This window comes from Arachis ipaensis, chromosome B05 (genome assembly GCF_000816755.2).
Source record: "Arachis ipaensis cultivar K30076 chromosome B05, Araip1.1, whole genome shotgun sequence".
Taxonomy (NCBI): domain Eukaryota; kingdom Viridiplantae; phylum Streptophyta; class Magnoliopsida; order Fabales; family Fabaceae; genus Arachis; species Arachis ipaensis.
This window is the reverse complement of record NC_029789.2, coordinates 110,579,038-110,593,151: the sequence shown is the minus strand read 5'-3', so window position 1 is coordinate 110,593,151 and position 14,114 is coordinate 110,579,038. Positions and strand designations below refer to the sequence as shown.

Sequence of the window (14,114 nt, the reverse complement as noted above, 5' to 3'; positions counted from 1 at the left end):
TTTGGTGCGCATGTTGCCTCCTACTAGTGCTCCCTTACTGAGCACTGCGCTCACTCATTGAGCGCTCTCCCTTAGTGTGCCCCTTTTGGTGCGCATGTTGGCTCCCTTATCGCTCCCCTAATGAGCGCTTTGCTCACTATTTGAGCGCTGGCTCTTTGGTGCTTCTCTGGTGCGCACCCTTCCTTGGCGTTCTTTTATTGAGCGCTACGCTCTAATTTTGAGCACTGCTTAGTGAGCAGGATGGCCCAAGCTTGCGTCCCAACTTGAAAAGCCCGAAAAAGGTGGAAAAGTGAGCGTGACGCTTCCTTTTTGAACGTAACGCTTTACTGTTTTGCCTCCTCCTTTCTTCATTTCTTCACCTACAAGCAACCAAACAAGCAATCAAAGTCTCACCAAAATGACAAGGTCTTTGCATCATTCATAAAATCAATTAATTCTAGCATAAACCTTATGATTTTGTGTAAAATAAATGATGTTTGATTGATTCAAAATAACCATGAAAATCCACTCCAATCACTTACTTATTGTGCAAGAAAGCGCATAAAACCTAATGAAACAAGTGAAAAAAAAACTTGTAAAACTAACATAAGATGACTTGTCATCACAACACCAAACTTAAACCTTGCTTGTCCCCAAGCAAGCACTAAACATGAGAAGAAATGAAATAAAACAGAGAAGTATATATGTCCTTATTTAGCAGGTAATAGAATTTGGGCTCTGGGGTTTTATGCAGACAAGATGCAGCTCAATTATTCTTAGCTGACAGATATGAAATGTCTCGTTGAGGATTCACTGGAGTTACTGCTATAATCCTTTGTTCTTTGATTGATCCCTGTTAGCTTTTTCCTTCTTTCTTTTGCTTAGAAAATTATTTCTCAATGATAGCTCAGTGTCAAGTGTTGCAGCAGTCTTTTGGCTCAATTTTTCTCAACACCTCTTCACTACAGACACTTGGCTCACAATTCTTCTTAGGAACATTGATGCCCAGCACCTCTTTGGGTTACTAAATACTTTGTAACTAGGTTGCTCTTGATAATGGACTTTCGGTTGGTAATCTCGGATTAGTTAATCCAAGTTATCAAGTTTTAAAAGACTCCTCAGAACCTAATTGTCCAAGCAGATCCTAGTACAAAAAGCATCACAGACATATGTCCTAAGGTCTAAGCTATTGGTGTCTAGCCTTATTATTTGTTTCTTTCATTTTTGTTGCTAATCATTGGCTTTTCTTTTCTTTTTCCTTCTTACTTTTCCTCATTTTCTAGGGATGTTCATTAATTGAAGGTTTTATAATAGCAAATGAGTTCACACTACAAAGAACATTCTATTCTGTAGCTTTTATTATTGAGCTTATCATCCAATCAAGCAATTACCACCACAAGTCTTTATTCTAATTTCTACTACATTGGACAATCACTTTCTATTTCAAACATTTTTCCTTATTGATGCAAAAGGAAACAAGACAGAATTTAATGCAGATGAGTGATAACAAGCATTTCAACTAGTGCATTTAACAGACATCAAAATTTGCACTATTTGCACTAAGTATCAAGGTAAACATCAGCTTCTCATTCAGAATATTTCGAAGCATAGTCAATTTTGTGACAATACAACCTCTCAGGAGTGTCTTGCAGCTTTCCTTTTGTCATCATCATCTTTTACTTTTGCATTTCCCTTGGTGATGATTCCTTTAAGAGGCTGACTGTCTTTTCTGCACAATTATTGGAAGTTGCTTGTTTTTCCAAGCACTTAGGCAGATGATTAGCATGCATGAATTATTGTAGGTTCTTGAACTTACTTTGGTGAGGGAACACCAAACTTAGTCCCTTGCTACTGTCTATGATGCATCAGTTACATGAAACCTTGTGCTTTTGCTAAAAGTAATAAAACTAAAAACTAGAAAACAGACAATGGTTTAGTGATTTTCCTGATTGCTTGGAGCTAGTAACCATTTATGCAGAGGGTTGAAATTTGTTTTTAAATGAGATTTTTGGTGGAACACCAAACTTAGCATCCTTCATTCACCCTTAAATTATTTTGGTGTGCAACACCAAACTTAGCTCCTTGCAATACAGATAAGTCTACTTAACCTTTTTATTGAAATAGTTTAGGAGAAAAAAAACTACCTCTGGTTGGGTTGCCTCCCAACAAGCACTCTTTTAATGTCACTAGCTTGACATCCTTCATTCTTGCTCAACTTAATTTCTGAATCTCCTTCTCTTTGTCCCAAGGGCCTCCCAAATAATGCTTTGCCCTGTGACCGTTTGCTGTGAAATTGTTCTTTGTTGCTTCATCTAGGAGTTCAAGGCTTCCATAAGGGAAAACCTTTGTCACCAAGTAGGGGCCAGTCCATTTGGACTTGAGTTTGCCAGGGAAAACTTTGAGTCTGGAGTTATACAAGAGTACTTACTGTCCTGGTTTGAACTCCTTCTTTGATATCCTTTTGTCATGCCATCTCTTAGCTTTTTCCTTGTATATCCTAGCATTTTCATAGGCTTCCAGTCTAAACTCATCCAACTCATTTAGTTGCAATAGCCTCTTCTCTCCTGCTGCTTGAGAATCAAGGTTGAGGAGTTTAGTGGCCCAGAAGGCTTTATGCTCAAGCTCTACAGGGAGGTGACAAGACTTGCCATATAATAATTGAAAAAGAGACTTTCCAATAGGAGTTTTGAATGCTGTTCTATATGCCCAGAGATCATCTTCTAATTTTCTGGCCCAACCCTTCCTTGTGTTCCCCACTGTTTTCTCCAAAATCCTCTGCAACTCCCTATTTGCAAGCTCTGCTTGGCCATTGGTCTATGGATGATATGGTGTGGCTACTTTATGCATCACCCCGTATTTGTGAAGTAGTTTCTCCATCTGTTTGTTGCAAAAATGACTACCACCATCACTAACAAGACCCTTAGGCACTCCATATCTAGTGAAAATGTGCTTCTTAAGGAATTGAAGGACAATTTGTGCATCACATGTGGTTGTTGCTATGGCTTCCACCCACTTTGAGACATACTCTACTGCCACAAGTATGTATTTGAAAGAATATAAAGGTGGAAAAGGGCCCATAAAATCTATGCCCCAAAGATCAAAGAGTTCTACCTCTAAGATGTAGTTCTGAGGCATCTCATTCCTTCTTGTTAATCCTCCAGTTCTTTGGCACTCATTGCATTGATGAACAAACTCTCTAGCATCCTTGAGTATGGTTGGCCAATAAAATCCACTTTGAAGTACTTTGGCTACTGTTCTTTCTGGCCCAAAATGTCCACCAAAAGCTGAACCATGACAATGCTATAGTATGTCTCTCATCTCACTCTCAGGAACACATTTCCTAATCATTCTATCTGGACACCTCCTGAATAAGAATGGTTCATCCCATAAGAATTTCTTGGCCTCATTGAGCAGTTTCTTCACTTGTTGCTTGGTGAATTCTTGGGAAATCTTCCTTCCAACCTTGTAGTTTGCAATGTCATCAAACCAAGGTGCCTGCTGGATTTGAAGAAGGTATTCATCTGGGAATTTTTCATTCACTGGTTGTGGTGTATCTTGGTTAGTTTCTTGAGATAGTCTTGACAAATGGTCTGCCACTTGGTTCTCATTCCCTTTCCTATCTCTCACTTCAATGTCAAATTCTTGTAGCAGCAATACTCACCTAATAAGCCTGGGCTTCGAATCCTGTTTAGACATGAGATATTTGAGAGTAGCATGATCAGTATATACTATTACCTTTGAACCAATCAAGTATTGTCTAAATTTATTAAATGCATATACAATTGCCAAGAGCTCTTTCTTGGTGGTGGTATAATTTTTATGTGCTTCATTCAACACCTTGCTAGCATAGTATATAACATGATGCAGCTTGTCTTTCTTTTGCCCCAATACAGCACCAATTGCAAAGTCACTTGCATCACACATAAGTTCAAAAGGCAATTCCCAATCTGGGGGTGTGATGATTGGTGCTGTAGTGGGTTTTCTTTTTAAAGTTTCAAAGGCATGCTTGCAATTGTCATCAAAGATGAAAGGAATATCAATCACTAGCAAATTGCTTAGTGGTTTTGCTATTTTTGAAAAATCTTTGATGAATCTCCTGTAAAAACCAGCATGTCCAAGGAAACTTCTTACTGTTTTCACATTAACAGGTATAGGAAGCTTTTCAATGATTTCTATTTTTGCTTTGTGGTGCACGAAATTGTGTATGTCAATGTCAATATTACTATTTCTCACAAATTCGCACAACTAACCAGCAAGTGCACTGGGTCGTCCAAGTAATACCTTACGTGAGTAAGGGTCGATCCCACGGAGATTGTTGGTTTGAAGCAATCTATGGTTATCTTGTAAATCTTAGTCAGGAAATCAATTATAATTATCAGTATGAATTGCGAAGAATAAAAGAGCATGAATTAAATACATGTTCTGCAGTAATGGAGAATATGTTGGAGTTTTGGAGATGCTTTGTCTTCTGAATCTCTATTTTCTCCCTGTCTTCTTCTTCACGCACGCAAGGTTCCTCCTATGGCAAGCTGTGTGTTGGTGGACCACCGTTGTCAATGGCTACCATCCGTCCTCTCAGTGAAAAAGGTCCAGGTGCGCTGTCACCGCACGGCTAATCATCTGTCGGTTCACACTCATGCTGGAATAGGATCCATTGATCCTTTTGCGTTTGTCACTATGCCCAGCCCTTGTGAGTTTGAAGCTCGTCACAGTCATTCAATCCCTGAATCCTACTCGGAATACCACAGACAAGGTTTAGACTTTCCGGATTCTCAAGAATGCTGCCAATGGATTCTAGCTTATACCACGAAGATTCTGATTAAGGAATCCAAGAGATATTCATTCAATCGAAGGTAGAACGGAGGTGGTTGTCAGGCACACGTTCATAGGTTGAGGATGATGATGAGTGTCATGGATCATCACATCCATCATTTTAAAGTGCGAATAAACATCTTAGATAGAAACAAGCGTGTTTGAATAGAAAAAAGAAATAATTGCATTAATTCATCGAGACACAGCAGAGCTCCTCACCCCCAACAATGGAGTTTAGAGACTTATGCCGTTAAAGAGTACAAAGTTCAGATCTAAAAAATGTCATGAGGTACAAAATAAATCTCTAAAAGTTGTTTAAATACTAAACTAGTAACCTAGGTTTACAGAAAATGAATAAACTAAGATAATTGGTGCAGAAATCCACTTCTGGGGCCCACTTGGTGTGTGCTGGGGCTGAGACTTAAGCTTCTCACGTGCCTAGGCTGTTTCTAGAGTTGAACGCCAGGTTGTAACCTGTTTCTGGCGTTCAACTCCAATTTGTAACCTGTTTCTGGCGTTTGACGCCAGACTGCAACATAGAACTGGCGTTGAACACCAGTTTATGTTGTTTATCCTTGAGCAAAGTATGGACTATTATATATTTCTGGAAAGCCTTGGATGTCTAATTTCCAACGCAATCGAGAGCGTGCCATTTGGACGCCTGTAGCTCAAGAAAATCTATTTCGAGTGCAGGGAGGTCAGAATCCAACAGCATTTGCAGTCCTTTTTCAGCCTGAATCAGATTTTTGCTCAGCTCCCTCAATTTCAGCCAGAAAATACCTGAAATTACAGAAAAACACAGAAACTCATAGTGAAGTCCAGAAATATAATTTTTATTTAAAAACTAATAAAAATATAATAAAAACTAACTAAATCATACTAAAAACATACTAAAAACAATGCCAAAAAGCGTATAAATTATCCGCTCATCACAACACCAAACTTAAATTGTTGCTTGTCCCCAAGCAACTAAAAATCAAATAGGATAAAAAGAAGAGAATATACAATGAATTCCAAAAACATCTGTGCGGGGCTATTAGCTTTTTGCTTCTGAACAGTTTTAGTATCTCACTTCATCCTTTGAAGTTCAGAATGATTGGCATCTATAGGAACTTAGAATTCAGATAGTGTTATTGATTTTCCTAGTTCAGTATGTTGATTCTTAAACACAGCTACTTTATGAGTCTTGGCCGTGGCCCTAAGCACTTTGTTTTCCAGTGTTACCACCGGATACATAAATGCCACAGACACATGACTTGGTGAACCTTTTCAGATTGTGACTCAGCTTTGCTAGAGTCCCCAATTAGAGGTGTCCAGGGTTCTTAAGCACACTCTTCTTTTTGCTTTGGATCTCGACTTTAACCGCTCAGTCTCAAGTTTTCACTTGACACCTTCACGCCACAAGCACATGGTTAGGGACAGCTTGGTTTAGCCGGTTAGGCCAGGATTTTATTCCTTTAGCCCCTCCTATCCACTGATGCTCAAAGCCTTGGATCTTTTTTATTACCCTTGCCTTTTGGTTTTAAGGGCTATTGGCTTTTTCTGCTTGCTTTTTCTTCTTCTTTTTTTTCATTTTCGCTATTTTTTTTGCAAGCTTTTGTATTCACTGCTTTTTCTTGCTTCAAGAATTATTTTTATGATTTTTCAGATTATCAAATAATATTTCTCCTTTTTCATCATTCTTCAAGAGCCAACAATTTTAACATTCATGAATCAACAATATCAAAAATATGCACTGTTCAAGCATTCATTCAGAAAGACAGAGGTATTGCCACCACATTAAAATAATTAAACTGTTTTAAAATTCAAAATTCATGCACTTCTTTTTCTTTTTCAATTAAAAACATTTTTCATTTAAGAAAGGTGATGGATTCATATTCATAACTTTAAGGCATAGACACTTAGACACTAATGATCATGTAACAAGATACAAACATAAACAAAAAGCACAGTAAATGAAAAATAGAAAAATAAGAACAAGGAGATTAAGGAATGAGTCCACCTTAGTGAGGGTGGCGTCTTCCTCTTCTTGAAGAACCAATGGTGCTCTTGAGCTCCTCTATGTCTCTTCCTTGTCTTTGTTGCTCCTCCCCAATAGCTCTTTGATCTTCTCTAGTTTCATGGAGGATGATGGAGTGCTCTTGGTGCTCCACCCTTAGTTGTCCCATGTTGGAACTTAATTCTCCTAGGAAAGTGTTGATTTACTCCTAATAATTTTGTGGAGGGAAGTGCATCCCTTGAGGCATTAGTGGTTATGGAAAAACAAAAAAAAAAGCACTGCTTTTTCCACACCAAACTTAAAATGTTTGCTCGTCCTCGAGCAAAAGAAAGAAAGTAGTAGAAGAAGAAGAAAATAGATGAGATGGAGAGGTGTGAGTGGTTTGAATTTGAGTGGGTGGGGGTAGGTGGGTTGTATGATGGTTTTGGAGGAGTAATGGAGGTGATTGGTGGAGGTTAATTTGGGGAAGAGTGTTATGGAAAGGTGTAATAAGGAGAGAAGAAGAGGTGGGGATCCTGTGGGATCCACAGATCCAGTGGGGTTAAGGACTTAACATCCCTGCTCCAATTAGGCGTGTAAAACGCCCTTGCTGTGCAATCCTGGCGTTTAACGCCAGACTGCTGCCTGTTTCTGGCGTTAAATGCCAAAATGTAGCTTGTTTCTAGCGTTTAACGCCAGGTAGATGCTTGCTTCTGGTGTTAAACGCCAGCTTGGTGCCTGTTTCTGGCGTTAAACGCCAGACAGATGCTTGTTTCTGGCGTTTAAACGCCAGACTATTCCTCCTCCAGGGTGTGCTGTTTCTAATGCTGTTTTTCATTCTGTTTTTGATTTTTCAGTTATTTTTGTGACTTCACATGATCATCAACCTAAGGAAAACATAAAATAGCAATAAAAAATAAAGAGATATAATTAAATAACATTGGGTTGCCTCCCAATAAGCGCTTCTTTATTTGTCTTTAGCTGGACTTTGCTGAGCTTTTAATCTAGCCTCAGCCTTGAGCACTCTTGCTCAACATTGCCTTCAAGATAATGCTTGATTCTTTTTCCATTAACAATGAACTTCTTATCAGAATCAATGTCTTGAAGCTCCACATAGCCATATGGTGACACACTTATAATCACATATGGTCCCCTCCACGGGATTTCAGTTTCCCGGGGAATAGCCTGAGCCTAGAGTTAAACAACAGAACTTTCTGTCCTGGTTCAAAGACTCTAGATGACAACTTTCTGTCATGCCATCTTTTTGCTTTCTCTTTGTAAAGCTTGGCATTTTCGAAAGCAGTGAATCTGAATTCCTCTAGCTCATTCAGCTGGAGAAATCTTTTTTCTCCAGCTAATTTGGCATCAAAGTTTAGGAATCTGGTTGCCCAGTAGGCCTTATGTTCCAGTTCCACGGGCAGATGACAGGCCTTACCATACACAAGCTGGTATGGAGAGGTCCCTATAGGAGTCTTGAATGCTGTTCTGTAAGCCCACAGAGCATCATCCAAGCTTCTTGCCCAATCCTTTCTACGGGTACTTACAGTCCGTTCCAGGATTCTTTTTTGTTCTTTGTTAGAAACTTCAGCTTGCCCATTTGTCTGTGGATGATATGGAGTCGCCACCTTGTGGCAAATCCCATACCGGACAATGACAGAGTAAATCTATTTGTTGCAGAAGTGAGTGCCCCCATCACTGATTAGTACTCTAGGGACACCAAACCTACTGAAGATATGTTTCTGGAGGAACTTCAGCACTGTTTTAGTATCATTGGTGGGTGTGGCAACGGCCTCTACCCATTTTGATACATAGTCGACTGCCACCAGAATATAAGTATTTGAGTATGATGGTGGGAAAGGTCCCATGAAGTCAATTCCCCATCCATCAAACAACTCAATCTCCAAGATTCCCTGTTGAGGCATGGCGTAACCATGAGACAGATTACCAGCTCTTTGGCAACTGTCACAGTTACGTACAAACTCTTGGGAATCCCTATAGAGTGTAGACCAGTAGAAGCCACATTGGAGGACCTTGGTGGCTGTTCGCTCACCTCCGAAATGGCCTCCATATTGTAATCCATGACAATGCCATAAGATCCTCTGTGCTTCTTCTCTAGGCACACACCTACGGATTATTCCGTCTGCACATCTCTTAAAGAGATAGGGTTCATCCGACAAGTAGTACTTTGCATCAGTAATTAATTTTTTCTTTTGTTGCCTGCTGTACTCCTTGGGTATGAACCTTGCAGCTTTATAGTTTGCAATATCTGCAAACCATGGTGTTTCCTGAATGGCAAACAAATGCTCATCCGGAAAGGTCTCAGAGATCTCAATAGAGGGGGGAAACTCCCCTTCTACTGGTTCTATCCGGGACAGATGATCAGCCACTTGGTTCTCTTAGAAGATAGAGAGCATGCACCTCTGAAAGGTTGCAGGTGCATTACACAGACCAAAAGGCATTCTTCTGTAAGCAAATACTCCAGAAGGACATGTGAATGTTGTTTTCTCTTGGTCCTGAGGATCTACTACAATTTGGTTGTAACCTGAATAGCCATCCAAAAAGTAGTAATATTCATGACCTGCTAGTCTCTCTAGCATCTGGTCTATGAATGGTAAAGGAAAATGATCCTTTCTGGTGGCTGTATTGAGCCTTCTGTAGTCAATACACATGCGCCACCCTGTAACTGTTCTTGTAGGAACCAGTTTATTTTTTTCATTATGAACCACTGTCATGCCTCCCTTCTTGGGAACAACTTGAACAGGGCTCACCCAGGGGCTATCAGAAATCGGATAAATAATCCCAGCCTCCAGTAATTTGGTGACCTCTTTCTGCACCACTTCCTTCATGGCTGGATTTAGCCGCCTCTGTGGTTGAACCACTGGTTTAGCATCATCCTCCAATAGGATTTTGCGCATGCATCTAGCTGGGCTTATGCAATTAAGGTCACTTATGGACCACCCAAGAGCTGTCTTGTGTGTCCTTAGCACTTGAATTAGTGCTTCCTCTTCCAGTGGGTTTAAAACAGAGCTTATGATCACTAGAAAAGTGTCACCTTCTCCCAGAAATGCATATTTCAGGGATGGTGGTAATGGCTTGAGCTCGGGTTTAGGAGGTTTCTCCTCTTCCTGAGAAAATCTCAGAGGCTCTTTCAGTTCCTCTGAACCCTCCAAATCAGGCTGAACATCTTTAAATATGTCTTCCAGCTCTGATTCAAGACTCTCAGCCATGTTGACCTCCTCTACCAAAGAGTCAATGAGATCAACTTTCATGCAGTCTTTTCGTGTGTCTGGATGCTGCATGGCCTTGACAGCGTTCAACTTAAACTCATCCTCATTGACTCTCAGGGTTACTTCCCCCATTTGGACATCAATGAGAGTTCGTCCAGTTGCTAGGAAAGGTCTTCCTAGAATGAGAGTATCACTCTTGTGCTCATCCATTTCCAGCACTACAAAGTCAGTGGGAAAGGCGAATGGCCCAACCCTGACAATTATGTCCTCAATCACGCTTGATGGGTATTTAATGGAGCCATCAGCAAGTTGGAGACATATCCGGGTTGGTTTAACTTCTTCAGTTAAACCAAGCTTTCTGATAGTGGATGCAGGTATTAAGTTGATGCTTGCCCCAAAATCACATAAAGCTGTCTTGCTGCAATTACCCTTTAATATGCATGGTATCAGAAAGCTCCCGGGATCTTTAAGCTTTTCTGGAAAGCTTTTCAGAATGACTGCACTGCATTCTTCAGTGAGGAGAACTCTTTCAGTTTCTCTCCAATCCTTCTTATGACTCAAGATCTCCTTCATGAACTTGGAATAAGAAGGTATTTGCTAAAGTGCCTCTGCAAATGGAATCTTTATTTCAAGAGTCCTGAGATAATCTGCAAAGCGAGCAAATTGCTTATCCTGCTCCTCTTGGCGGAGTTTTTGAGGATAAGGTATCTTGGCTTTATATTCCTCAACCTTAGTTGCTGCAGGTTTATTTCCTACAGAGGTGGTTGGGGAAGCCTTTTTAGAGGGGTTGTTATCAGCACTTGTAAGTGTCTAATCCCTCACTGGCATTTGAATGCCAGGGTTAGAAGCTGGAGTGGCGTTGGACGCCAACTCCTTACTTGTTCCTGGCGTTTGAACGCCAGAACTGAGCTTTCATTGGGCGTTTGATGCCAAATCCTTGCTTGTTTCTGGCATTTGAACACCACAATTATTCCTCTCTGGGCTCTTACTGTCCTCAGAGGAATTTTGGATAGCAGTTTGTTCTTTTCTTGGCTACCTGCTGCCTTGAAGTGAGGTATTTAATATTTTCCCACTTCTTAATTGAACTGCTTGGCACTCTTCTGTTATTTGTTTTGATAACTGTTGTTCTGTTTGCTTCAACTGTACCTCCATATTTATATTAGCCATTCTTGTGTCTTGTAGTATCTCCTTGAATTCGGCCAACTGTTTTGTTAGAAAGTCTAATTGCTGATTGAATTCAATAATTTGTTCTGCAGGACTGAGTTCAGCAGTTACTGTTTTAGCCTCTTCTTTCAATGTCAATATTACTATTTCTCACAAATTCGCAAAACTAACCAGCAAGTGCACTGGGTCGTCCAAGTAATACCTTACGTGAGTAAGGGTCGATCCCACGGAGATTGTTGGTTTGAAGCAATCTATGGTTATCTTGTAAATCTTAGTAGGGCCCACTTGGTGTGTGCTGGGGCTGAGACTTAAGCTTCTCACGTGCCTAGGCTGTTTCTGGAGTTGAACGCCAGGTTGTAACCTGTTTCTGGCGTTCAACTCCAATTTGTAACCTGTTTCTGGCGTTTGACGCCAGACTGCAACATGGAACTGGCGTTGAACACCAGTTTACATCATTTATCCTTGAGAAAAGTATGAACTATTATATATTGCTGGAAAGCCCTGGATGTCTACCTTCCAACGCAATTGAGAGCGTGCCATTTGGACTTCTGTAGCTCCAGAAAATCCATTTCGAGTGCAGGGAGGTCAGAATCCAACAGCATCTGCAGTTCTTTTTCATCCTGAATCAGATTTTTGCTCAGCTCCCTCAATTTCAGCCAGAAAATACCTGAAATTACAGAAAAACACACAAACTCACAGTGAAGTCCAGAAATATGATTTTTATTTAAAAACTAATAAAAATATAATAAAAACTAACTAAATCATACTAAAAACATACTAAAAACAATGCCAAAAAGCGTATAAATTATCCGCTCATCACTTTGTCAACTTCTATACCTTTGCTTGAAACCTTATACCCAAGAACTATCCCTTCAGGAACCATGAAATGGCATTTCTTCCAATTCAATACCAGATTAGTTTCTTGACATCTTTTCAAAACAAGAGTTAAATGATGCAAGCAAGTGTTAAATGAATTGCCAAAGACAGAAAAATCTTCCATGAAGACTTCTAAAAATTTTTCCACCATGTCAGAAAATATAGAAAGCATACACCTTTGAAAAGTTGCAGGGGCATTGCGCCCAAAGGGCATCCTTCTGTAAGCAAAGACTCCAAATAGACAGGTGAAGGAAGTCTTTTCTTGATCCTTGGGATCCACCACTATTTGATTGTATCCAGAGTACCCGTCCAGGAAGCAATAGTATGCATGGCCAGCCAATCTTTCCAGCATCTGGTCGATGAATGGGAGAGGAAAATTATCTTTCCTTGTAGCATCATTCAATCTTCTATAATCGATGCACATTCTCCACCCTGTCACTGTCCCTATGAGAATGAGTTCATTCTTCTCATTGAAGATGACAGTCATGCCACCTTTCTTTGGCACTACTTGTACTGGGCTCACCCAAGAGTTGTTAGAGATTGGGTATATGATTCCAGCATTCCATAGCTTCATCACTTCTTTTTGAACCACCTCCTTCATGGTTGGGTTAAGCCTTCTTTGGGGTTGAACTATAGGCCTTGAATCTTCCTCCAATAGAATTTTATGCATACAAATGGTAGGGCTTATGCCCTTGATATCATCAATCGTCCAACCCAAGGCTGTCTTGTGAGCTTTCAACACTTCAATCAGCTTTGTTTCTTCTTCTATATTCAAGGAAGAATTTATGATCACTGGCAGGGCCTCTGCTTCTCCAAGAAATACATACTTGAGATGAGGGGGAAGAGGCTTTAACTCTTGTTTTGGCTTCTCCTCTGTCTTGACTTCAGAGGAGATTTTTACTACTTCCTCTTCTATGAAATCTTGTTCCACTTCTGTTTCCACTTCTTGTTCCTCTTGGTTGTTGTTCTCAAGTAACCCCCTCTCTACTTCTTCCACCATTTCCACTCTCATATGCTTTTCTTTCTCAGGGGGGTATTGCATGGATTTAAAGACATTGATGATCATCTTTTTATCATGCACTCTGAGTGTCATTTCACCTTTCTCTACATCAATTATAGCCCTTGCTATGGCTAGAAAGGGCCTCCCCAAGATGATTGAGTTGTGTCTTTCTTCCTCCATGTCTAAAATGACGAAGTCAGCAGAAAATATGAATTTTTCTACTTTCACCAACAAATTCTCCACAACTCCATTAGGTATTTTGAGCGATCTGTCAGCCATTTGAAGTGACATTCTAGTTGGCCTGAGTTCCTCTATTGCAAACTGCTTCATTAATGAGAGAGGCACCAAGTTGATGCTGGCTCCTAGATCACAGAGGGCTTTGTCCAATGTTTTGTTGCCTATAGTGCAAGATAGGATGAAGCTTCCTGGATCTTTGAGCTTTGGTGGAAGACCTCTTTGGATGACAGCACTGCATTCTTGGGTCAAGATTACCGTCTCTTTTTTATTCCAGCTCCTCTTCTTGTTGATAAGCTCATTTAGGAATTTTGCATACAGAGGCATCTGCTCCAACGCTTCAGCAAGAGGAATATTAATTTCCAGCTTCTTGAAAACCTCTAAGAACTTGGGAAATTGTTGGTCCTTGAGCTCTTTATGTAATCTTTGAGTGTATAGCAAAGGAGGGGTGTAAGTCTTCACTATCTTCCTCTGTTCTTGTGATTGCTCCTCCATGACTTGCTTTCCCTTCTTTAAAGCTTGTGGCTGTTCTTCTTTCTCCCTGAGCTTTTCTTGGTCCTTCTCCTTAAGTGTCACTTCTTCCTTGCTGCTAGCCTCATCATTCTCAGCTGGCCTCTTGTTAGTTTCCTTGTCATTTACCAAGGTTCTTCCACTCCTTAATTGGATTGCTTTGCATCCTTCTTTGGGATTGGGAATGGTGTCATTTGGTAATGCATTGGGTGCTCTTTTAGCTACTATTTGCTTGGACAATTGGCCAATTTGCCTCTCTAGATTCCGTAGTAAAGCTTCATGGTTCTTATGGGCCAATTCTTGATGCTTGATCATCTTTTCCATCATTATCTCC

At 40.3% G+C, this 14,114-nt stretch overlaps 1 protein-coding gene across 1 annotated transcript; it reads right to left on the bottom strand.

Moving 5' to 3' along the window:
* On the bottom strand, window positions 3,280-14,104 carry LOC107640833. The gene is made up of 2 exons (XM_016344334.1): window positions 12,830-14,104; window positions 3,280-3,474 (listed from the first exon to the last, which is right to left on the bottom strand). The coding sequence occupies exons 1-2, from the start codon at window positions 14,102-14,104 to the stop codon at window positions 3,280-3,282; spliced, it is 1,470 nt and encodes a 489-aa protein (XP_016199820.1).